The 26,346-nt window shown below is 38.6% G+C and overlaps 2 protein-coding genes across 8 annotated transcripts in view; one reads left to right on the top strand and one right to left on the bottom strand.

Annotated features, from left to right (window-relative positions):
• The window catches only part of LOC136441389 (protein zer-1 homolog), an 89,755-nt gene that overhangs the window by 24,725 nt on the left and 38,684 nt on the right, over positions 1 to 26,346 (top strand). For 3 of the 6 annotated variants that reach the window (XM_066437660.1, XM_066437657.1, XM_066437656.1), the window contains 4 exons: positions 352 to 419; positions 1,433 to 1,621; positions 1,867 to 1,964; positions 2,937 to 6,137. In XM_066437660.1, the coding sequence (XP_066293757.1) occupies positions 352 to 419; positions 1,433 to 1,621; positions 1,867 to 1,964; positions 2,937 to 3,118 (537 nt within the window). In that variant the 3' untranslated portion in view covers positions 3,119 to 6,137. Of the gene's footprint in view, positions 1 to 351; positions 420 to 1,432; positions 1,622 to 1,866; positions 1,965 to 2,936; positions 6,138 to 26,346 lie in introns of those variants that run through there. The other 3 variants (XR_010756877.1, XM_066437659.1, XM_066437658.1) reach the window with 1 other exon arrangement.
• Positions 13,881 to 26,346, bottom strand: part of LOC136441393 (LIM homeobox transcription factor 1-beta-like) — a 58,350-nt gene continuing 45,884 nt past the window's right edge. Inside the window, exons 5-9 of one of the 2 annotated variants that reach the window (XM_066437665.1) lie at positions 23,437 to 23,567; positions 22,903 to 22,980; positions 20,281 to 20,395; positions 19,538 to 19,771; positions 13,881 to 18,522 (exon numbers count right to left, since the gene is read on the bottom strand). In XM_066437665.1, coding sequence (XP_066293762.1) covers positions 18,320 to 18,522; positions 19,538 to 19,771; positions 20,281 to 20,395; positions 22,903 to 22,980; positions 23,437 to 23,567 — 761 coding nt within the window. In that variant the 3' untranslated portion in view covers positions 13,881 to 18,319. Of the gene's footprint in view, positions 18,523 to 19,537; positions 19,772 to 20,280; positions 20,396 to 22,902; positions 22,981 to 23,256; positions 23,388 to 23,436; positions 23,568 to 26,346 lie in introns of both variants that reach the window. The other variant, XM_066437664.1, reaches the window with a different exon arrangement.

Here is a 26,346-nt window from a genome sequence, read left to right as displayed (position 1 = left end):
GTTTTGTCCTGTCATGCTGCGTGCTAATGTAGTCATCATTTTATGTTGCCGTGTGTTTTGTCATGTTGTAGATGTGTTCTGTCCCTGGAATTTTGTCTCAAGAGGAGACAAAGTGCAAGGAATGTGAAAAATTAGAAATATACACAATTTGTTAATCATTTGTGATAGATGGAAAATATACAGCCAAACGATTACAAAAGGGTGATATAGACATTAGGCACAGCCATGTAGTACAGTTTTACTTAGTTGTTTAATATGAAGATGTAGATATTTTATCAACATTGATTGTCGCTATTTTCTATTTGTGAAGTTTATAACATTACTAAGAATATGATTTATTTTATGTTTCAGGGTAATGTTGCTGAAGTCAAGTTCCTTAGGCCTCGTTTGATGCAGGAAAGATATGTCACAGTCTTCAAGTAAGTACCCTGTCATACTGCTTCATTTTGTCTTGATGAGGAAGTATACATTTTGTAGATATGGCAATGTGGGTACTGTTATCTCACACGTACACATACCTTCGCCAAATGATTTTAACCTTTTCGACTGATGTATTATGAATACCCAAATAGAAGTTGTCTTAAGTATGACAGTGTTATGTTAACAAAGAAGGCTATTCTAGCATTTTCTGATCAATTATGCAAATTAAGTATTTGTACAATCTATATTCAACAATGTTCACCTTCACCTTCAAATGCCACAAGTATGAAATTCCAATTATTTACCAACATGGAATTACAGTATTTTCCCTTTAATTATGCAGATTAGGTCTTCATTTGCATAACTTTTATCTATCAATGTCCCTCTCTTTCTCAGTTACATACATGTATGTTACATCTTTTGATAGTCCTATTGGTATCGATAGAATGCATTGGACGTATAAAATATAGGATAAGTTGTGCAAATTAGATTCTGATTTGCATACTTACTATCTCATTATATCAAGTATCACTTATTATATATATAAGCTATCCACATATCAAAAACAAGTTGTATACAGGTTCTTGCTATCCCTTTGTGTTTTGACCAGTAGCTGTAGGGCCCTTGGGGACAGGCCCTGCCAGCAGGGGAGAATTTGTGCCAGTTTGTCAACTGACAGGTGTTAGGTGCCACATGTTAGAGAGTGTCATCATGCAATATAGCAGATTTATAAACTTCCCTCATTTCAAAATGCAAATTAGGGGGCCCAAAATCTAAGCATTTGTACGTTTCGTAAAGATCTACCGACATACCAAATATCAAAACAATCTGCCCACAGGCATTCTCGAGTTATCATGTTTATACACAGACACTGTTTCTCCTCTCTGTTTGGTCCACCTCTCTTCATACATATTGTCTGGAAACTACTCTTCTCATTACAAACTGAGTTAGTTCAGAAGTAAGAAATATACAATGCAAAGAATATTCTCCCATCTGTGTATGTTTTCCCCAGTGCTCTGCTGGAGAGTGAGAGTGATGGCATTGAGGTGTCCTACAACTCCTGTGGTGTGCTGTCCCACATCATGTCAGATGGAGTAGAGAGCTGGACGCTTTCTCAGCCATGTCGTCAGCAGGTGCTAGAGAGGATGGTCCAGGCAATAGAGAGATGGGATATTGCAACCAAAAGAAATATTAACTACAGGTTTGTGATGTCAGAAAACTTAAATATATGTACTATTATGTAAACTGGAAGAGTGAAAACTTTTAGTGTCAAAAGCAGAAGTTTCACTCGTTTCCCCAGCATTCCAAAGCAACCGTACCCTGTAAACTCATAGAAACATCTATTTATCCTGCAAAATGTAGACAGTTGAATAAGATAATATTGCCACATGATTGACTGTTGCCTAGTTCTTCAGGCTGTCTACTTAAAAGTGGTTCTTTTGTCAGGTCGTTTGAGCCCATCCTGAAGTTGTTGGGGGACCATGATACACCACAAGTGCAGCACTGGGCAGTCTGGGCCCTAACCAACCTGACCAGAGTCTACCGTAAGTAATTCACTCACATTTACACGGAGCAACATAAGATGGAAGCAGGCTGTACTGGAATCTGTGTTTTTTATATTGTGCTCTTCCTGTTCACTGTCATGTGTAAATGCATGTATGCACTAAAATCCTGTTGGTCACAGCCATGAACAACTCACATTTGACCAGGTGTTCAACCTTTAAGCTATGCCATAGAGCACACTGTAACCTGGCTTGGACCTGCACAGGGCACATTTTGTGAATGACAGAGCTTGACACTGACATTGTCTATCAACGTATGGGTGCTGAGCACGTAGATCATTTAGCAAACCCTTTCTGCCAATAAACAAATTAATTCATGCTTTCTTAGCCTTTACGTTTTATTTATCTCCAGATGTAATGCTAATGGCTTTGCTTCTCTCGAACTGCGCGTATAGACCTGCGTAAAACCTATCTGCCATGGGATTATAATGCACAAAGATCTGCCATGATGTGTGCAAATCAGAAACTTAAGGCAGAAGACAGCCACTTGTTGCAAAACAGACATTACAGCAGCACGGCACGACTGGTCTGAATGTGTTATGCCATGTGCCTTGCCTGTCTTTTTTTCTTTTAGCAAGCACACTGGACACTATCTTGCAAGTTTTTTTCTGAAATGATATAATTCACAATAAAATGTTCACTGTCACCCACAACAACCTTTCCTTATGGTCGGCCCCAAGTGTCAGTCCGACTCGGCGTGGCAGCATTTTAAGGACAGGAATGGTAGCATATTAAGGGTCACAATGAACAAATGAGTAGACCAAATGTGAGAACTCAAAACAAACATGAAGTAAAAATTTTTTATTGAGTCCAGCAAACTGTAGCACGCCTTAAGATGTGATGCAGGAAGATCAACCTGAAATGGGTGAAAAGTAATTATAAAGGCTTTGCTTGATTTTTCTAAACATTATCATCATGCAACAATACACTGTCAAGTCCTTTGTGCCCTTCTAGCTGACAAGTATGTCCAGCTGCTGCGAGATGAGGGAGGTATCCCCCTGTTGGAGGCAATATTGAACAATCCCCAGCCCTACCCTCGGGTCAGAGAGCTGGTCACCATGGTCCTGGCAACGTGCCGAGAGTTTGAACAACAAGAACTACGTGTTGAAAATAATGGGAGGGATGAGAACAACTAACCAGGAGTACATGTCACTCATAGGTCATGTCTATCATGTAGATGCCATCTTCTACTCACTGGTTTCTGCAGTGATTAATCAGGAAACAAGTGAAGATTTACAACTGTATATGGTACCCAGGCTCAGGGTTATATACTCCCGAATAAACTCTGAACTAAACTTAATTGTAAACATCACACCTAATGTAACCTTTAAATGGCCAACTGTAAATGTTTAACTGTATGTCCAAGTTACATCTGTGTGTGTTCTGTCTGCTGTGTTACAAGTTAATAACTTTGCTTTTGACTGGAATATGTGAAATATACAAAACTGCCAAAATTATAAGTGGTCCTCAGCTCCAGAAGGGAAATGCCTGAGTAAATAAATTGCATTTTTTAAAACTGCTTTTGCTATGAAAACCTTGAAATTCACAGTCAAATGTTTGCAAAGTAACATCTTTGTGTATTTAGTAAAAATACACAATATGGGTACCCCATACTGCAACATGCATCGTTGATAAAGCTTGTTGTTAACTTTGAGGGAAAACATTGTAACAGTTGCAGATCATGATGCATAATAGAGGACTAAGAATTTATTCCATGGAAGCAACCCAATGGTACGTAATTTATGACATTTGATCAGCTTTGTTACATTATAATATTTGAAAAATTATTATATAAGCTTTTATTTAGCACATTACTGATAGGAATATTATAAAGCTAAGCAACACGGCTAAATAAGAACAGGATACATGTACGTGGCATGTACATCTAACAGCATCATCAGATGTCTCTAGACTGATATGAAGAAGCTGAGCTGATCTACATATATACTGGTATATGGATGCAGCCATGTTGATTCTCCTGCCTCTCTGGCAATAGCAACAGTACAAAATGTAGATCAACAAAAACTGCAATATTGAGACGCCATCTAGCAACTGTAATGAAGACTACAGCACAAGCATGTCCTGTACATGTCTAGTAGGTATTTCGCTAAAAGACAAGTACGACTGGCTAAGTAAGTGGTGACATTGTCCATTCTGGAACAGCCTAATGACACTGAATGGAGTCTCAGGGTTGATCCAAAGTGGAGCAATAACTTCATGGATGCAAAGTTGCTCTTTTATGTTTTGAAGTGAGAACTACATGTATACTGAATGATGTAACGTTGGGTAACACAAATTCGGGATTTTTCCGATAATGGTTGACTGAAATCAATCTAGCAGAACAATAAACCATCCTTTTTTTCTATTATTCTGTCAGTATCATGTACTATCTTTGCACTAATCATATATATGGTAGATTTTGTCTCTAGTCGTGCTGACACCATAATATTTCAACTTGAAACTACCGTCCGCCGCACGCACAATGACGGTGCTGTCGGACAGGGGTGCACATTAATTCGGGAGAGAAGATTCGTCTTGAATATCTTACCGCTAATGACATTTTATACAGCAGCTATTCGTTCCATCCTTGGCTTGAGGAGAGTGCTATGGATATAGACGTGTCCAAGTAAAAAAAAATACACGAAAAAACGGCCGCACCGCACACATCAGGCCTTTACTAACAGTCGGTAGAACGTCACTCAAAGTCGATCCCCACCGTCAAGGCAATTATTCATGGCAAGTTAGCTGGATACCGTAGCAATGGTTATACTACTATGTCCATGTGTTCCTTGTTGTGTTAGGAGCAAACTTTGAGGAAAATATTGTCTTCAGTCCACTATCACACACAACATTTAGACAAAAAAGTGTTCCTCACAAACCTTTTGTCGTCTGCTTGACGACGTGATTCTGGGTAACAATATGGCGGCGGGAAAATACACGTGCCGTAGGTTGTAGCAACAAAGAGGAGTTTTGATGATTGATCACACTTAGAATCCAGTTGCAGGTTAGCAAAAGAGATTGTAATAAGTTGTCTTGTAAATAATTGTGTTTAGCAGGCAGGAGATGTGACATTTGTCTTATAAACCAGCGAACAACCGTGCAGTGTGAGTCTCCCACGAAGCCCCCAGACTCTGTCAGTAAGGGACGGAGAGTTTTTGACGTCGCCAACTTCTAATGCATGGTTATTGATGAGAAGCTTTTCAGACAGTGTTCTGAATGCGTTAGTCTGTCAAGTTTGCATTTCTAGCGGTATTACTGATGTTGCATCTAGCACATATCCCTAAATACCACATTTTCGAAAAATCCCGAATTTAAGTACCCCACGAATTTATGTTACCCAACGTTATATCTGCGATGGCAGGACATTTACATTTCAAAGAAACAAAAGAATCACTGAAGGAAAAGTTAAAAACTAAGTACATATTTGTATATATTTATGTACCAAATAACTGAGCGTGTGTCCTTACATGAGCTGATAGGAAAATGTTCTGCCATGTTATACCAGTCTGTGACATCATCATGTAATATGTATATGAGGAGAGTCCACGTCACAATATCAGCAGCCTCCCTTGGAGATCAGTACTCATGTTTGTTATATTGCCTGGCACATACTGTATGTACATGTACAGGACCTGGTGCACAAGTTTTCAATGCCATTACAGCTTTAAATGTTATTGATTTCTTCATATTGACTCTTCCATGCATCGCCATAATTTATTATTATTAACAAATTGAATGAGCAAGGTATTTCTCAAGACAGCGTATATTTCTATCTTTATGCTGAATTTATTTCTTTTTATGTATTGTGTAATTATAAAGAAAGAGGATTTATCTGTTATAGACAACCATTGTGGGGATGATTAGTTCTGAGTGACGACATTTTATTGCAGATCTCATAAAACACTTTTTAGTGTAGGGGAGATGAAACAGCCTTTTTGTGCACTTGTGATCATATCTGCATTCACTCTCACTCACTCACTATCCGGGTTTGAAGTCTGTTGTTCCCTGTCGGGCGAGGGTTATGCATCTTACACATATGTGTGGTGGTTTGATGACAGACCACCACGGGCCTCTGCCTCACTTTGTCATACATGTACATGTAATATACAGCTTCCCTAAGAATGGAGTAAATAAACTATCACTCTGCTACAACAACTGTATTCTCCTTATGTTCCTTGACAGATTGTGTAAAGTGAAGTACACTACTTAAAAAGAATGAAATCCCCATCATTTACCATTATGCAGTTATAGTATTTCGTCATTAATTGTGCAAATTAGGTATTCATTTGCATAATTGATATCTATCAATGTTTCTTAGTTACATAATGTCATGTGTTTGAGATTATAATGAAATGCAGTGGAATTATTAACTTTCCACATTGATTATGCAAATTAGCTACTGACTGCTTACAATCTTGGCAATCATCTCTGAAGCTATCTACATACCAAATATCATGACGGTCCCTCAACCTCCTCTAGAGTTATTCCCTTCCAAAGTTTGAAACAAAATCGGCTCCTGCAGTTCCAAAAAAGCCGCTAGGGCCATGGGCCAAACAGATTTTTGGTACCACCGAGAGGGACGAGTGCTATCATGGATTTTTTGTATCTGTAGTAGCCAAAGTTAATTATAGGCCATGATAACCAACTTCCATGAGCAGCTTTCCTACTATAATCACGTGACCAAATGACGTCATGAAATGCTGGTTCTCAATGACATGTGCAAAATAGCGATTTTTAGGGTTGAAAAATTGATCAGCTAATTTTCCAAGCACACCTACCTCATTTTTTAGGTAAACATCTTTTTTTATGATCCCCAAAATATGACAGCTAATTTATCACGGGAAGTTACCAAAAATTTCTGAGCTTTGATTAGATGTCCTTTGAGTTTAGCAACTTTGCAACAAAAATCTTGAACATCAGTTAATACATCAATTTTGGCACTTTCATGTCGTAACATCGCCTTCAAAACCTATAGTTGAGGAGTCAGTATCTCTGTAGTACTTCTGTCAAATTTAGTGCCGTGTTGACGATTATAACTGTTTCATTTAGCAAGAAGATTGTCTGGAATTTTTGCATTTCCACTTGTTTAAGCAATTTACCAGAGACGGAATTTGATAGTTACTGCAAAAAGTTCTATCCTCCGTTGATGCAAATTATTTACCTATTTTTTGCATGGGGAGGAGAATGGGCTAAACATGCTGTATTTGCTCGCAAATGTTGCCTTTCTAGTTCAAAACTGTCTTTTCTTAACAAATCAAAAAAACTGCTATGAACAAGAAAAATATCTGTATGATATAGATAACTTTGAAATTCGTAAAGTGATAACTCAGTTACGAATCAGCAGTCATAAATTGAATATAGAAATGGGCAGATATTATAATGTAGCCCCTGACCCAAGGTTTTTGCCCATTTTTTCCAAAGCAAATTGAAGATGAATTTCACTTTGTCATGGAATGCTCTAGATATTATGTTTTCCGCAATAACTTACTCACATTTCTCAAATCAAGTACAACAGATTTTAAGAGTCTCGATGCAGATTTGAATATGTAGTTAGATGCAACAACCCTAGCGATGCAAAAATAAGTAAATATATGAAATACTGCTTTGTCAATAGAAAAAATATCGAAACTAACGATAAGCCCCACTCGGTTGTAACACTATATCAAAGACTTATGCTAGCCCATATTGTATATTAGTAATTAGGATGTCAAGCTTTATTCTAGAGTCCATTCCAAGTCACCACACGGGTTTTGTAATGATATTTGTAATTAGTTTGAATAAATTTGAATAAAAGAATATCTAAGTCACAATGATTCTAAATTTTAAAAAAAAATTGGATAATTATGAAAATTTGAATTTATTTGAATCCAATTAGATATTTTAGAAACATTTTGAAAGGGACTGCACAAAAATATCTTTATTTTGAATCATTTGCAAATATCTATGTGATTCTTCTAAATTTCGAAATATAGAGAAATGTTTACAAAACTTTCAAAAAGGTGGATTTGGGTAATTGCCCCCATAAAAGTAGGTGCTAATCCAGCCCTATTGTCTGCCTCTGTGTATTTTTAGATGTCACTGCACAGGCTTTAGGCTACGGTATTTATGTTGGGTAACCGCCACGGTACATGTTTTCGCTCAAATGCTCCCGACGACGGTTTCTCCCGTCACTCACTCCAAAAATGCCCCCCCCCCTCATTACCGGGGACGGTTTCTCCCGTCATCCTTTGCGCTAATTACCTCTTACTTTTCCGCCGAACACCGAAACCTTTCCGGCTCCGCCGAACTCCCCGCTCGTGCCTTCGGCATCACTTCGGGTTTCGCTCGGAAGCTCGGCACGGTACTTCGTCAAGATCGGAACTTCAGCAGATATTCAACGAAAATACCTTTGCCTACTGCCTGTGGTCACTGCTGGACACTGTTAAGTCCTTTGTGCAAGCCATCTATGCATGGTGTCCATTATAATTCACAAAGATGTGTGAATTGCTTTCCTCACAGCCCCCTGACCCATTTACAAAATGTAACAAATAAATGGTAGAAAATGGTAGAATGCTGTAACCATTATTTAGAAACTATAATAAGAAATATCATATTCCACATCATTAATATTTCCAAAGTTTTACACAACCAGGCATATGATTATAAAGTTGAAATGACATTCACAATATTTCCAAAGTATGAAATCTCCTAGACAAATAATTACAAAGAATTAAAAACAGTTGTAAATTATGACAATAACAACCCTTGGGTGACTTGGAATGGACTCTTAATATCTCTATTTTGTACTATGTTTTAATAGTTGTTGCCATACATTGTACCGTGTACAATTGTCGTGCAATAATTAAAAAGTTCTTCATGTATGTAATAATCAAGAAGACACCCCTATCTTCATGGAATTGTGGAACTGGTCATCAACGTTGTTGGCTTTTGTAGATTTTCTCAAAGCAAATGTTGGGTTATGGTTCCTTATTTGTCTAGCGGCTTAACACCACCTGGTGCAAGTCTGGCTCAAATTACGTAGGCCCTGGCTTCCTACACTGCCTGTAACTGAGATAGAGAGGAATATCGATAGATATCAATTATGCAAATGAAGATCTAATGTATAAGAAATACTATAATTCCGTACTGGTAAATGATGGGAATTTCATTCTTGCAGCATTATTAGATATAAACCATGCAAATTGGTGTCATTTACATGATTTAGGAGCAAATGCTAGAATAGCCTTCTTTGCTACAAATAGCCTAATTTTTTATCATTAGCATTATGTGTTAAATTATTCAAAAGCTTGACAATGTTAAACTTTTTTTCCTTTAAAATGATACTTCATTTCTATGATCATGCTTTTTTGCAACAGACACCATGACAGATTTTGTTGGTGGATCGACAAAAAAGGGTCAAAACTTCCCTGCCAACATCAGAACTTGTGATTTGCTCGCATAGTCAGCTCTGATGTTCAACCTTGTACGTAGGATGGTGATAAAATTGGTAATATTATAAAGGGTAAGACATAACCATTCCAGTGATACAATTGATAAAGTAACCATGGAGAAATGATTGATCAAATTTTTGTTTCCAAATTTTTTGTGTTGACTGTAGATTTTGATTATGCAAATAAGTAACTCATTTCCATAATCAATTAGAAAATGATATCATTCCTCAGTGATATAGATTTGGATGTTTAAATTGAATCGTTTTGTACAGTGTTCATTCTCTGTCATTGTCCCCCTCCAGGAGTGGGTAACCTTCCTATTCTAAATGTTAACCTTGAAGTGATAAAAGTGGCTTCAGTGCAGGTAACCTTTTGTGCCAATGGTGCAGATGACCTTTCTGTGCTGTTGGTGACCTTCCTGGCGTGGTTACGATGTGGAAGGGCTGGGCAGGAATGTCCACTGAGAGGACCCTGGCATGTACACAAACTTTTGCAGTCTCCCTGTAGATATAGAAGTAGAGCAGCAGGCCTTTTCTGTCAGACTTCTTGTGTTTCCAATATTCCATGCCAACCTTTTTGGACTCATTGTACTATTGCATGCAACTAATCCCTCTTCTGACCAGTATATAGTATGCCAAACTTGTACCAGAAGTAAGGCTGATACGTACATGTGTGATCAACACATTGTCAAAAATTAAGATGTATTACAAATATGTAATGTAACGTATTATTGTCCAATTTATTCAAAACGTATTTATCTTAAAACCGCGCGGACAGAGCCAAATGTTAAACCCATGGAAAGAAATATCAGCTCTTCTAAAAAGAAAAATGCATGTCTGTAAGTTTTTCTTCGCCTGTTTAACACCGTGCGAGCATGTATTTATACTGAGGTATATGATGAAGAATTGTGCTAGGGTTACCCATTATCGTCCACTTCAGTCTTTTTCCTTCTAGCGCAATGCTTGAAGAACATAGACCAGAAGAAAATGCACAGTAACTGTCCAAAGTAGTCTACAGACAAATGAGAGTTTAGTCACTATGTTTGTCCTGCCACTTGCTTGACACGATGGAAGAAAACAATGTTGTGCTGTGAATTTCACCGACATAAGCGTGGTGTTCAGGTGATAAACGCATGGCCATGTTCTTATGCCATGCAAAAATGTACCACCGGTGCGGGAGTCGCTAGGTTGTATCAAACCTCGAATCACCATGGATAGTTTGAATATCAAAGAAAGGTTTAATGTCAGCTACTTTTAAAAGATACTAGCTATCGTGTAAGTTAGAAAACATGATGAAGTACGCGGTGTCGAATTACATATGAAATATGTCATGCATGACGCTTCCGTGCAACTTACTGTTCCTGGTTCAGGAGCTTATTCTGTTATGTCGCTGGACATAAACCTTTTTCATTTTTTTGTATAAAAGAGAGTGATGGCTAAGGATCATACATGACGTTCTTTATTGCTCATGATCAAAAACTGGCTTTGGTATAATACACTGCGACATGTGAACATGACCCAAACTAGTCGATAATTGGTAGCGTACTGTAATTGGTCATATTACGTTACCTGGGATTTAACAGTAAAGATTAGGGGTGGGTACCGGTACCGTGTACTGGTACAAAACCAGTATTTCTTAATGGACCGGTCCATAAAAAACAGTCCGTAAACAAGAGTTCCACGACCTCATATCTCCATGAACAATTCTATTCATGCAAATAACTTACACATTTGCATAAGATATGCTTGGTCATAAACACCTTTATCTAGCTAACATATGTTGCAATATTGACAGGCCTATAATTTTCCAATTAGATGAATTATGGTGTTTTTGCATTAATTATGCAAATTAGGAATTTATTTGCATAATTGGTATCTGTTGATGCTCCACTTTCCATTAACTAGATATGTATTTGAGTCTGATAATGGAAAACACTGCAAGTAGAGATTTTCCTCATAAGCTATGCAAATTAAGTCACAATTAGCATAATTTGCTCTTCATTGTGTATATCTCTGTCTAAGCTACCTGCATACTAAGTATAATATTGATAGTCCTATAATTTTCCAATAAGATGAGATATGGTGTTTTGCATTAATTATACAAATTAGGAATTTATTTGCATAATCGGTATCTGTTGATGATCCACTTTCCATAAACTACATACGTTACATGTATTTGAGTCTGATAATGGAAAACACTGCAAATATAGGTTTTCCTCATTAGCTATGCAGATTAAGTCCCAACTAGTATAATTTGCACTTCATTGTGTATATCTCTATCTAAGCTACCTACATACTAAATATCATGGAAATCGGTTGTTCCTTTGTTCAGTAATTCTCCGTAGAAGATTTTCACAAAAACGGCCCTGCAGTTCCAGAAGAAACTGCTAAGGGGCCCAAACCTACACCACTTCTTTATTACATCACAAGCTATCTGCCACCCAAAAATCAAGACCACAGCACGTCCAGGTCAAAAGATACAAAAATTGAAGTTCTGCTGCAGTACCAAGGTCACATACCAGGGGGCCCAAAATCGACCTTGAACTTTGGCTTCACAACACCTGCCGACATACCAAATATCATCGTAATCCATCAAGAGGTTCCTGAGTAATGCTGACTACAATAGTGCGGAAACACAAACAGACAGACAGACAAACACACACACAGACACACCCAAAACTGTATCTCCGTTTTTCATGGAGATAAAAATCAGTAGACCGGCCTATGGACCAATTAGAAAATTCAGAGTACCAGGCTACTAGCAGGCAGCCACGTACAACTGGTCTAAGAAAATACGAAACAGCAGATTTAACAAGTCATTTTCGAAGACGTTAGCTTTGAATCTTATGTAGAAACACTTAAACGATGAGTAAACAGACGGCGAGGAGAGTATAGTTATAAATTTGAGACAAAGTGCAAACCTAAGAAATCATATCATTCCAGACATGACGTTTGGAGACTTTTACGTATGTCTCGCTCTCCAAAATATGATGTACTGCGACACTACTATAATCAGGTACAGGTACATGTACAGGTACAGACCTGGACCTGACTCTCTTGACCTGGACCTGGACCGGACCTGAATTTTATGTACCGGTACCCACCCCTAGTAAAGATGTCTGTATTTATATTGGTTACAAGAAAAATGCATTTTGTATTCATTCTCAGTGTCTAAATGAAAGTGAGAGGTTTTGAAGCATGCAACTACATTATTTTGTAGATGTAGCAATGCATTGATATTGGCGTTTGCTGGATACAAGTTCATAGAACAAGAGTTCGGAGACCTCATATCTCCATGTAAACAAGAGTCTGAAGACCCCAAATTTCCATGATTTTTTTTTTTCATAAATGGTCTTTTTATTTGCCAGAGCTATTTTTTGTTGCCGCTGCATGTTGTGTTTTATGTGCCAGTTTTTTTATCTCCATGAAAAATGGAGATATAGTTTTGGGTGTGTCTGTGTGTGTGTTTGTTTGTTTGTTTGTCTGTCTGTCTGTCTGTCTGTTTGTGTTTCCGCACTACTGTAGTCAGCATAACTCAAGAACCTCTTGATGGATTACGATGATATTTGGTATGTCGGCAGGTGTTGTGAAGCCAAAGTTCAAGGTCGATTTTGGGCCCCCTGGTATGTGACCTTGGTACTGCAGCAGAACTTCAATTTTTGTATCTTTTGACCTGGACGTGCTGTGGTCTTGATTTTTGGGTGGCAGATAGCTTGTGATGTAATAAAGAAGTGGTGTAGGTTTGGGCCCCCTAGCAGCTTCCTCTGGAACTGCAGGGGCGTTTTTGTGAAAATCTTCTAAGGAGAATAACTGAACAAAGGATTTCCATGGTATTTAGTATGCAGGTAGCTTAGATAGAGATATAAACAGTGAAGTGCAAATTATGCTAATTGGGACTTAATTTGCATAACTAATGAGGAAAATCTATATTTGCAGTGTTTGCCATTATCAGACTCAAATACATGTAACGTATGTAGCTTATGGAAAGTGGATCATCAACAGATACCAATTATGCAAATAAATTCCTAATTTGTATAATTAATGCAAAACACCTTATCTCATCTAATTGGCAAATTATAGGACTATCAATATTATATTTAGTATGCAGGTAGCTTAGACAGAGATATACATAATGTAGTGCAAGTTATGCTAATTGTGACTTAATTTGCATAGCTAATGAGGAAAATCTATATTTGCAGTGTTTTTCATTATCAGACTCAAATACATGTAACATGTAGTTTATGGAAAGTGGAGCATCAACAGATACCAATTATGCAAATAATTTCCTAATTTGCATAATTAATGCAAAAACACCATAATTCATCTAATTGGAAAATTATAGGACTGTCAATATTGCAACATGTGTAAGTTAGATAAAGGTGTTTATGACCAAGCATATATTATGCAACTGTGTAAGTCATTTGCATGAATAAAATTGTTCATGGAGATATGAGGTCGTGGAACTCGTGTTATATGTTGTTTTCTTTTGTCATGTAGAATGAATAAGTTGAATTGTCATGTTTGTAATTTTGTTGTAGTACTTTCGACATTGTGTTTGTAGTTGATATTATTTAATGGTGATGTGGTGGAAGTATCATTGTTGAATGTGATTGTTTACTGTATTACATGACCACATGTCAACCTGTTGGGTCACTGAGGATATATGACCCAGTTTCAAAACTGACAGGTGACACCTGTCACAACATGCCTGTAATGGAAACATAGATAATCCTCATTACTTATGCAAATTCAGTCCCAATTTGCATAATTTGCAATTTGTACATCTCTGTCTAAGCTACCTGTATAGTAAATAACATGAAAATCTGTTGCTCCTTTCTTCAGTAATTCTCCTCAGAAGATTTTGACAAATACGCCATTGCAGTTCCAGTAACACATACCAGGGGGCCCAAAATCGATCTTGACCTTTCTCCTCCCAACACCTACCCACATCCATCTAGACGTTCTTCAGTTACGCTGATGATGATGATGAAGATTATAATCTATCAATGTCCTTCTATTTCTCAGTTACATATGCTGTATTTTTACAATTGAATGGAGTGGGTCTATAAAATATCTCCATTACTTATGTAAATCAGATTCTGATTGCCATTATGACCATTTCATTATATCAAGCATCCCTTAAGCTATCCACATATCAAAAACAAGTTCACAGTTTTGGTTGTATATCCCTAGCTGTCGGGCCCCTGGGGACAGGCCTTCCAGCAGGGGATATTTGCCACAGTTTGGGAACTGACAGATGTTAGCTGCCATTCATTAGTTATTCAAATTAAGTCCCAATTTTGCATCCCAAAAATTACATACTTTACACTTCATTATGTTCATCTCTGTCAAAGCTACCTGCATACTAAATATCATGAAAATCTGTCATTCCTTTTTCAGTTTTCCAGTTATTCTAGGAAGATTTTGATAAACATGCCTCTGCAGTTCCAGAGCAAGCTGCTAGGGGCCCCAAACCTAAAACACTTCTTCCTTACATCACAAGCTATCTGCCACACAAAAATAAAGATCATAACATGTTTAGGTTAAAAGCTACAAAAATGGAAGTTCTGCTGCAGTACCAAGGTCACATACCAGTTCCGTTCAGTTCATCCTCTTTTTAGAGGTGACACATGTGTTCCCACAAGTCCCTGTCGCACATGACAGATCGATCTGTCACATACCAAGGGGCCCCAAATCGCTCTTCACCTTTGTTTTCCCAACACCTACCCACAAAACAAATATCATTACAATCCATCCAGACGTTATATTGACGACAAACATCCGGATACGCACACACACGCAAACAAGCTCAAATCTATATCAGATTCTCCACTTTTCATAGAGATAATTATAAAACGGGAGAGGCCTAATATAACACGGACCCTAACATAACATAACACGGATCTTTTACTGATCTTATTATGTATAAGTATGCTGTGTTTGTTGGCATTAACCATCTTGATTAGAAAAGTAAATAAAGCAAGTCCATACACAAAGCTGTCATTTGCATTCAAAATATATGTTGACATAATATTCATTTCTGTTTTCTGAAGAAGAAAATTTTTTAACAATGTATGTATGTACGTATGTACGACCTGTACCAAGCAGTCACATAACTATCATACACAAAAGAAATAAACTTCACAAAACACTACAAATATGGGTCTTGAAATGTGTGTTGAGTAAAACAACAGCATAAACATCGCCGTCTGAATACGTTGTTTTCCCGCGGGAGTGTGGCCGTGAGGGTGGCAGACGAGCAAATGATCCAAAGATTTGTTACATTCTAACATGTGATTCCTACTGTCTATGAAAATGAAATTTTACACAGAGATGTCCAAGATATTTCCCAATAAGTAGACAGAGATTTGTTGATGTTGGTGGTGGCATACTGATTTTGTTAGTCGGGCCACGCATTCAGCCCATTTCCTGTCAGAACATGAGCTGGATTGCACTAGATACATGTGCAGCCCTCCTCACCTGAGACAAGAAGTACACACAATTTCACTGTCAAACGAAAGCTAGAATATCGTAAAACTCAATCTAATTTCTGTTAACTTGAATTCATCACCAACTTCTAAAGAGGAAAAATTACAAAAGTGTCCTCTAAGTTAGGGTAAATGTCTAGCATTGCACAAAATCTTGTAACGCAGAGTGTGAAAGGCTCATGAACAGTATGACTGCATTTCCTATCTAAGTATGTTCTTTAGATGAAAATGTTCAAAATTCATTCATCAAAACCTGACCACTCTATGGCAACTAGCCATTGAGCGCAGTGAGTTTGAGTGTGTGAAAAAGCGTGTTATGTTAGGGGTCCTCCCATGGCCATTACATAGTATGTCTGGTAGCACCCAAACTCTAACTTCGTATATATGAATGCTTTACTGTACTATCATTGGCATCTCTGGCTGCTTATCCAACAAAGCTTTCAAATCACAGATGTCAAAATGAAGACCAAGTACACAGGATTATCATACATATACATGTAGCAATTTCATCAAACATACAAGGTAACATCACACCTGCATGGCAATTGTACAATATAGATGGACATGCAACAAATCTGTCCTAAATGTAAATATCACCTCCTGGGCTTGTCTTTTCTGGCTAAGCTCTATCACCAGTAGAATGACCACAGATGCACCAATACTAGTGGCATAATGTTTATCTGCTGCCAATAAATGCACCAAATGTACACGTAAGGTTATAGTCCTGTGTGTCCTGTAGTCCTGACTGTGTGTGGTCGTAGTCCTAGCTTGAATGTGTGGTTGCCAGTATTCAAATTAGGAGTACTTGCACAATGACTTGATGTGCTGAATGAGTTTGTGAGATGTCCACATCCATGGTGCAACTGTCCAGCTAACATTTGTGCTACCTGACACATGTGGCAATAAACTTTGCAAGGATTCAATAGTAGCAAGACCACACAAACTTGTTTTCCTGGATGCTATCTTCTGCAGACCCCAGATCTGATACAAGAGTGGGTGACAAGACAAGAAAGATGCTGTAAAGTTTTGAAAAGAGTTGACGAATGTTGTAACTGAAGTGTCTTTTATTCTTGTACTTATAATTATTGGAAACATTTTATCTTAACCACATATCACTAACATCCTGTCATTTCCTTCCTATTCTGTTAACTGCACCATTTACTCAAAGTTTTATTGGATTGTGAACAATCAGTGGTGCAAAAATAAATAAAAATCTCAATTTTTTAGAAAGCAAGCCAAAAGTGATATGTGGGCAGATAACATCCATACATTCAAGTTTGTGCAGCCAACTGAAAAATAATAAAGGATTTGTCTAAGATTATATTTCAACCATAGTATGCAACAGTTACTACACTTTATACACTTAATACATAACCCTGATCACAGGAGCACCATGACAGAAGGGCTAGATATCAGTCAAGTTCTGAAGTGTCTGGTTACCTGCCAGGCTGGAGGCCTTCCCACCCTAGCCTGGGGCCTCACCCCCCCCCCCCCTCCCACTTTACCCCTGAAGTGATGGGGCCATATGGGGGTACAACTGATATCTACAACACAGCCCTCCAGCCAGTAGGAACAATAAGAAGTTGGTACTGAATAGGACAAACTGTGCCAGAGATCCCATGGTCATGATAAGGAGTCAGGAATGTTGGCACTCTCAGTCACACTGATAATATGGTGCACATTTCACAGCTACAAACATGGTTAGTCAATGGATCTGTACTGTACGTATTTCCCTATAACTGGACAGTCAAATCACCTATTACTGATTTAGTTGAATGGTGCTCAATGATTCTTGGTTTAAAGTTGGCCTGTCTTTCCCATTCTCAGCAAGTGTGCATAGATTATTTGTTGGAAAGGTTTTACATGATTATGTAATACAGCAATATCCTAACCATGTTTGCATGTATGGGAACAGATGTGCAAAAAATTAACTGCATTTTCAGTGTTTGTCTGTTACCAGCACTTCATTCACAATGCTGATGTGTACCATCCAAATGTATCCAAAGTGTAATTACTGAACACTTGGTAACTAGTATGTGCACATGAACTGACTGATTGCATCCATGCATTGATCTGATGAAAAAGTGGAGTGTAAGTTCAAAGCTGTATATTTTCAAGTCTTTACATCCAAACAGACATTTACAAGACAACCAAATTTACATGTACAATATGACAGACAAGATTTCTAGTACACATACAATCTTGAACCACTAAATATAACCACCAAATATGGATTACATTACACAAGGATCTCATCCACAACATGCAGACTGGACTGCATACACATGACCTTACACTGCTATTGCACATTTCTTGGATGTACAGGTATTTTAAACACACTGGGGGCAGAAGGGGCAGTGTTAGTCCATGGTGTCGTACATCATCCTCCAGATGTGCATGTTCAGATGGCTAACGGTTCGCTATGCATTGAAGTAAGAGTTTTGCATGGAGTAGAGTTTGTCTATAGGGTTTCCCAGTTGTGTTGGCTGAGAGTGGGGGGGCATGCTGGCAGGCATGTGTGACGCTGGATGATGCCCATTTCCCACCATGCAATTGTCTATGTTGTCCACAGTAGTGGGTGGGGCCTGACCAATCATCTCTGGAAACATGTCATCTGCTGTGTCTTTAGAAAACAAACAGGCAAAAGACTTGGTTAGGATGCTGATGAAAATCTGTCTTGTAACATTAATTATCAGGTTTTCAGCTTGTATTAGGTACATGTATCAACAAATATGAGGTGCCATACTGTGCTAATGATAGAATCAGATTGTCAGTTTCCATGTTACATTCATTTCTCACTCACATTGTCAGTAGAGCCAAACTTGTCTAACAACAAACAAGAAAACAATGTAAGTGTCACAGGAAGAAGGCCTAATATTTTGTCACTTCCTTCATAGGCCAATCCTACCTCACAAAAATCTTTTCATATCAGAGTTCACAAATCAATACTTAGGCCAAGGCCCGACCCACTGAAAAGGAATCCAAATTCATTAAATTTGTATTTGTCCTGTTCATCAGATAAACCAGTCTGTCAATACACATAGATAACTGTTACAGCAAAGTAAATATAAACTTGCTTGGGGTACATATAACAGATAAACCAATTTTGGGTATTTTGCCATAGACTATCCAATCAGATTTCATATGGATTGAATGAATAAGAAATTTTCATAAACACATGTTCTGCACAATGCAATGATCAGACCACTGTCCTTGGTGCTGAAGACCGGCTGCATCACACATAGTTTACTCACTCACGTCTATCTCTGATCACTTACTGCTGCTGTAGATACAGATATCAACACTGGGTGGTGTTCACTACTAATAACTTCTTATCAAAGACCCTCTTTGTAAGATTTTGACTGCAATTTGATGTGAGCATCCATGTACAAATATTCTGGAATGTGCACTCATTTGTCCCACTTTTTGGAATGAAATATGTCTAAATCCTGTAGTTTTGTACTGCACTAACTGTCTCACACTGCCCCAAACTTGTATCTTCAGCCACTATATGATGACCAACTGACAGTGTGCATTTTTTCAAAATTTCTTTCATAAGAGGAACGACTGTTGATAGAATTTTACTTTGGTACCATCTTACAAAGAGGGGCTATGCTATGGTAAAACTGTGTCTGTACCTGGTGGTAGTCCCTGGGTGGGGTACATGTTCTGAGGTACCATGGATACAGGAGGTCTGATGTGATGTTCTGGATAGGGTCCATCCACGATGTTGTTGAGGTGAGGTAGGTTGGGCTGCATCGGAGAGAAGGTCTCCATGATGTGTCCGTCTGGCCGCCCCTGGCCTTGGGGTAGTCCATTATTGTCCCCCATTGACATCATGTCCTCTGTGTACAAAACATCCATGGAAGAATCTGGAAAATTCAGACAAGTGTCAGGCAAGTGTGGGGCATCTTGAACATTTTATAACAGTCATTGTGGCACAGATGAAAACAATCCTCTAAACTTTGCTTTGGCTAACTTGGTCCAAAGCCATCAAGCTCATTGCTACAGCAATAACTTACCACATTACACTGTTTGATGAATACAATTGCCCCTATAGATTATGTACAATCATGTAAATATGGATGTTCAGGTATTTGTACGCTTTGTCACTATATCTTTGTTTGAACAGTAATAAGATACCATTCTTGTCTAATGTAGCAGTTGATGACGCATCAGTCGTTTATGTTTATCCATAAGCTTCAGGTTATGTACTGGCTTAATATAACTCAAATTCTGAACTGCCAAGTGACATTTTATCAAACACTATACGCATAGTGAATGAAATACTTCTTACAATCAAATAGCTCATGAAGAATACCATAGGTAAGAGGAACTACTAGTAAGTAGAAACAGTGCAGATCATTTTTTTCAAACTTACTTGAACTCTCATCGTCATCTTTCCGCCTCCTCTGCTGTCTGGATGGCACCCTGCTTTTCCCCTCCCCGTTGCCCCCCTGTGATGCCTCCTGATTTCTGCGGGCAAGTTTCTTCATCTGTCATCACAAATCATGGAGGGAAGACATTAGACTTTGAGGCTTTACAACACACAGAATGCCATTCTGGTTGGTATGTGTGGTTGTGTTAGGTGAAAAGGCCCCTTTCAACAATCCTCTGTTTTAACTTTGCCTTTTGATTAACAATGGATAGTCAATTACTCAAGACTTTGATAATCTGTCCAGTATTCTATGTAATTTATTCACTGTGTTGGTAATCTTGTAACTTGGAGGCTCAGTTATAGAACTCTGTTCTTTGCCAAGGATAGGCCATGTACTGTAGACTAGAAAACACACCAGATGCTTCAGGTGTATCATCGCCCACCAGAGCCAGAAGATAGGGATCCCTGTGATTCCCATATGTGAGGCTTTGCCAAGTGGAATGGTAGCATAGGAAGTGTGCATTCAATGAGAAGAGTGATGATTGTATTGATGACTGTGGAATGGTGGGTATGACAACCTGTAGTCAATCAAGACGTAGTAATTGTTCCTAGTCTGCCTTCGCCTTAGTGAAACTGCCAGTGACCCAAACTGTCCTGCTTGACTTTGATGTTCTTTCAGACATAGAATATATGCTAGGACAATTTTTTGATATGTCTGTTGGGACAACATGATCCTTCCTTGGGAACTGCAGCAATATCAGCTGGCCTTCTGCAGGTACCTCGTCCCCCTGTAATCACCAGATGAGGAATTGAGCCAATGGTTGGCTGGCGGGCAAATTCTGTTATCAGTCTAACTGAGATGCCGTTTGGCTTGGGTGCCACTTTGACATTGACAGTTTTCAGCTGGCAGGACAGTTCCATGACTGTTACTGGTAGACTCAGCAGGTACAGGTTAGAGGACTAGTTAGTTACCCAGACATGGAGGACACCAGGACATTTACATGAAATTAAACCCAGTTAACCTAAATCCGATGCATTTTTCGGTAACAGTTAATTGACAGTCCAATCTGATGTTGCATAAGCGGATATCCCTAAATATATGTTACCCTGCAGATCTAGGTGAAGTGTTACCATGTTTTGGTGTGGATCATTTACATACATTGTTTTCCTTAAGGTAATTGGAAAGACCTGTACCTGTGTAGGTACAGTACAGTACGTGTGTAAGTGTAACTGTATATTCTCATGGAATGTCTACTTACGTTTCTTACTTTTAATGTATTCTTATACAGATTTTCAATGTGGACAAGAGAATATGACTGGAAAGAAGGAAAATGTGCTAGTTTAGTTGGTAGCAAAGTGACGTTGTCGATGGGGGGTTGTTTTTCAGACCATCCCTGCTGACAAGGTAAAGAAACGTCTTTGTGAAAATTTGAAACCGTTTTAGCATTTGAGGAAATGCACATCAAGCTCAGCCTAAATGAATTCCTAACAGTAATCACAGGAATTCGCACTTCCATATACCACACCAAGCAACATAGATTGTGCACACAACATCTGGTTGTTATTGTTCCAACATTTTTAGAGTTTGTAGTCCTGATAATGTAACAAAGCTCATTTACAATATCAGGCCACACAAATTTCTTCTTTGCTTTTGGGAAATTATAATAGATTTTTACTCACAATTTTACTATTTGTTCAGTTGTAAAACTCAATAGCCACCAAAATAGATTATCAAGTCCTGCACATACCTAAAAAGTGTGGTCACATTTTATCATTAAGTTATAATTTTTCATTTATTAAAACTAGTACTCAACATCAATCCATATATTACGTGGCAAAGGGTAATTTTGTTACTGAAATTATAGTACATGCACTAGATCAAAGAAAGGCGTGCACTGCATAAAATGAGCCATACAAAGCTGAAACTTGAATAATCCTCTTATTCTTTATGTTATGTAAGCCCTTATCTTCACCCTAGCGCTCCAGTTTTTTTCTGAAAAGATCAGAGAATCAACAAATAAAATTGGTGTGGCCTTATCTATTTCGATAATAATACAGACTACCCTAATACAGACAAAGATTGATGTGCATTTTCTCAAACGTTGAAAACAGTTTCTTTGCATTTGTTGGATAACAATCCCTCATTTGTGTGGTCTTCAAGTATGAAACGTAAGTAGATGCTCCATGAGCATATGTACTCACAGTGAATAGAAATAGGCTCCACGTTGTACTTATATGGGCCTTAAGCTTCTTATGTACCATACCGTACCTGTACAGGTCTTCCACTTACCTGCTTCCTTACACCATGTATACATGTACATGGAGTAACAACCAATGATTGTATACTCCAATCAACTAATGCAGACCCTTGTATCTTTGACAATGCAGTTACCATCTACCATCTACCACCAGAAATTGTTTCTACATCATGTTACATATACATGCATTATCATAGCCTTAAGTACATGAATTTGATGAGTTTGACAAAAAGTGAAACAATATGAGCTGGTGACCAGTATGTGAGCTGAGACTGTTAGATTCTAAATTGTATGGCTGTTATCTCTGCTGAGGCAGCATGTAAGAGTAGACAGGTGACTATAAACTAATGAAGTATATGTTACTGACCTTGGCTCTTTGGTTCTGGAACCACACCTGCACCACCCGCACGCTCAGCCCTGTCTCAGCCGCCAGCGTCTCTCTCACCTGGAGCAGTTCACACATAACACTTGTGACCAGCCCACGCTGGCATATACAACACAGCCACAATGTCCATTCTGTCATTTCTTGTTATCCAAAATACCAAGGGTAACATCAGCATGTCACGTATGGGGAAAGTCATATGTGACTCTGTGAAGACACAGGAGGATTGAACATTACAGTTTTACACCTTGTCAAGTTATCAAACAGATTTAATGCAGCTCTTGACATGCATGTTTTGGTTGGAATTTAGACCACATGTTGTGTGTATTTGTTTCTTACCTTTCTGCATGGTTTTGGGGAGACTTCAAACAATGCCTTGAATTCTCTTCTCTGTTGTGTTGTCAGAATTGTACGTGGCCTCTTTGGTCGGGGCCGATTTTCTGTGGTATTTTCGTCTTCCTCACTACTACCTGTGGCACAGGAAAAGTCATGTTCTTCATTGAACTGTAAACTTCTTACCTTTCTGCATGGTTTTGGGGAGACTTCAAACGATGCCTTGAAGGCTCGTCTCTGTTGTGTTGTCAGAATTGTACGTGGCCTCTTTGGACGGGGCCGATTTTCTGTGGTATTTTCATCTTCCTCACTACTACCTGTGGCACGAAAAACAGGATGTGCTTATTGAGGTTGCCCACTGGACTTGACAGTTTCTACATTTTGGGAAGATGCCTACACGGCTGAGCGATGAAACGGAGCCAAGTTGTCAAGTTTTCCTGAATTTTTCTGTCGCTTCTGGATTGCTTGTCTGTGGTGGATTTTTTTATTATTCTAATTTTTCTTCTTCCAAAACTTAACAACTTTTGTTGCAGTTACTGTAGGTTCTTGATTGTTTTCAGACTTCCAGTTTTCTCATGAAAAGCGTCCAGACGTACTTGTTGTGGTAGAGCTTGTCAAACCCATGGGTAAATGTATGTTTTTGTCATCTCTTGTGTTCCTTCTCAAAGTTATGTGCACAAGCTTTTGTCCCATTTTTTCCCTTTCTATGCGGCACTGACATTATCTTATGGATGACATCCATGCGCGCATCAGTTTTTGCTGTTTCAAAAAGGAAAAAATCATGCACTCAAAATTAAAGACAAGCATTACCTAAGTCTCCATTTTACCATGTTCAATAGCAGCTGCTGTGAAGCTATAAATCATTTTAACTGTCTGATATAAACCATAACACAAAAAGTTTGAAAACTTGATCTTGGTTTATCGTATTTCCGTTGTTAATTGATCAATTGTACTGAATTTTTGAAAACATCATTGCAAATTTGTTGGTATCCTATTGGCTGTGATGATGCACCAGGATTGCTAAATATGTTTAACTTAGTTTTTGTTACCAAAAAGTGCCTCAACTCCATTTTTAGATCACTAGGATTGTGTCTCACATCATTGAAAGGCTTGTTTATTGCCCTTTAGAACAATACCTCAGCATAAATGATTTTGTGTTTTTGGGATGAGCACCATGACTGTTTTTGTGGATGGGGCACCCAAGAAAAGTGCCAAGTAGCACTTTCCTCGACGACCCGCTCATACTCATAGCCCTTGCTTGCTCATGAAGGTACAGTTGTAAGAAATCGGGTACCCTTGTAAAGTCAAGCTTCACAATCATGTTTGTACAATGTCATGTACATATGATAGGATGCAATTTATAAAGTAACGGGGAATGTGATTGCCCTAAACTAGAGCATTTTCGAGACTAAATGAAGGCGCAAACAAACTCACGTCTCATAACTTGTTGTGTTAGGTTTAGTTTGCTTCCTCACCAAAACAAATTCTTTAGTCATGACATGTCGACTGAGGAGAGAAGGTCAAAACAGAGTAAAAATACAACTGATCTCTTATATTCAGATATTTAGACATGTTGTCTTTTTCAGCCCATGATTTTTTTGCTTGCACTTGCACCTAGTTTGGGGTGTCCCAAGGATGTCATCTATAAGACAGTACAGCCCCACCATCCCCCCCCCCAGACAATAGAGGAAATTCTCTGAATATACATGTACAAACATGTACATATTTTTTAGGGTTGTCCCACTGTAATCACTACCTTATTGATGGACATTTTTTGATATGAAGTAGAGTGGACTCATTTCTCAAGCTAACCGACATCTATCGCACCGCCGTCATCCAGTCATCCCACAGTAAGACATCTGGAGCCGCAGAGTTCCTGTTCAGAACTTTTATTCAGCCTGGTACTAGGCTTCAGTGGTACTAGGCTGAATAGTTCTAAACGGGAACTATGCGGCTCCAGATGTCTTACTGATGAACGACTCCGGTGTGAGTCCACTCTACTTTATATGGACATTTTTTAATACTGTAGTCATGTGATTGTCATTTATTAGTCATGGGTTCCATATTTCGTGTCTGTTCTTGGATGCAGTACTTTTCCAGGGGTATCTACTAGTATCAAAAGTAATCATACGATCCTCATACGGGATTTATACCAACCTTACGGAATACATACCAACCTTACGGAATACATATACGATCCACTACTAAGAAACATACGATCCTTACTAATGTCTTGGTCCAGCACCTGACAGAAAAAAGGCAAAACCAATCCGTAAACCTTGATGGCCAGAATCGTGGGTATAAAGCTACAGACAGAGCATGGATTTTTGCAAAGATCTCCAGAAAATTAGCGGAAGTTTGCGGCGAAGTCGATTTAGATCATTAATATTTTTATGCCCGCCGGCGACCAGCGACGACTCCAGCTACACAACAGAGGCGGCGGGGTTGGTGGGAAAATGGGTATCATGAATGCGCCCCTCTCCCCACTACAGTTCCAGAGGGCCGGTCGCATCGTGCTGACGTTTTTCTTTGTTCTCCCCGGTTCACCGTCAGTTATTGCCACCAAAGAAGCCCAAAATACTCCAGGACCTGTAGTTGTCAAGCTTTCCATATTTTTTGGTAAACCCTGATTGTTAAAGTTTCAAGCCGAGGTTCCCCGCGAAAAATGGAAAAGAGACATCAGATATTCCACCAATAACAGCACCCGTTCACCCCGCGTCACGGAAAATAGACCAATGACATGAGTCTCGCAATTTGCATGTTCTGAGCGGGAATTCGCGAGATTTTATTGTAGATGAATATGATGCTAGCGATGAAGCAGCTGTTTGAAAGGCTTGAATCAGCGAATTTTGATCATGTTTAGTTACGTTACTGGAGAATAAGACTGGGGAAAACATGGGAGGAAAAAAATTGGACGTGTATTTGGTCTAAAAGTAGGGTGTCTAATTTTTGTATATTTTTTAGTACAGGGTGCAAACGGGACAGGTGAAAGAAATTCAAGTCGGTAGAAATGAAACAATTTCAACACCGCCGGTTGACAAGGGACCACCGACGACCACTCTCAACCACATCATGTGCCTCTCAAAATACGGAATT

This window comes from Branchiostoma lanceolatum, chromosome 9 (assembly GCF_035083965.1).
Source record: "Branchiostoma lanceolatum isolate klBraLanc5 chromosome 9, klBraLanc5.hap2, whole genome shotgun sequence".
In the NCBI taxonomy this organism is placed as follows: Eukaryota; Metazoa; Chordata; class Leptocardii; order Amphioxiformes; family Branchiostomatidae; genus Branchiostoma; species Branchiostoma lanceolatum.
This window is presented reverse-complemented; position numbering and strand designations above follow the sequence as displayed.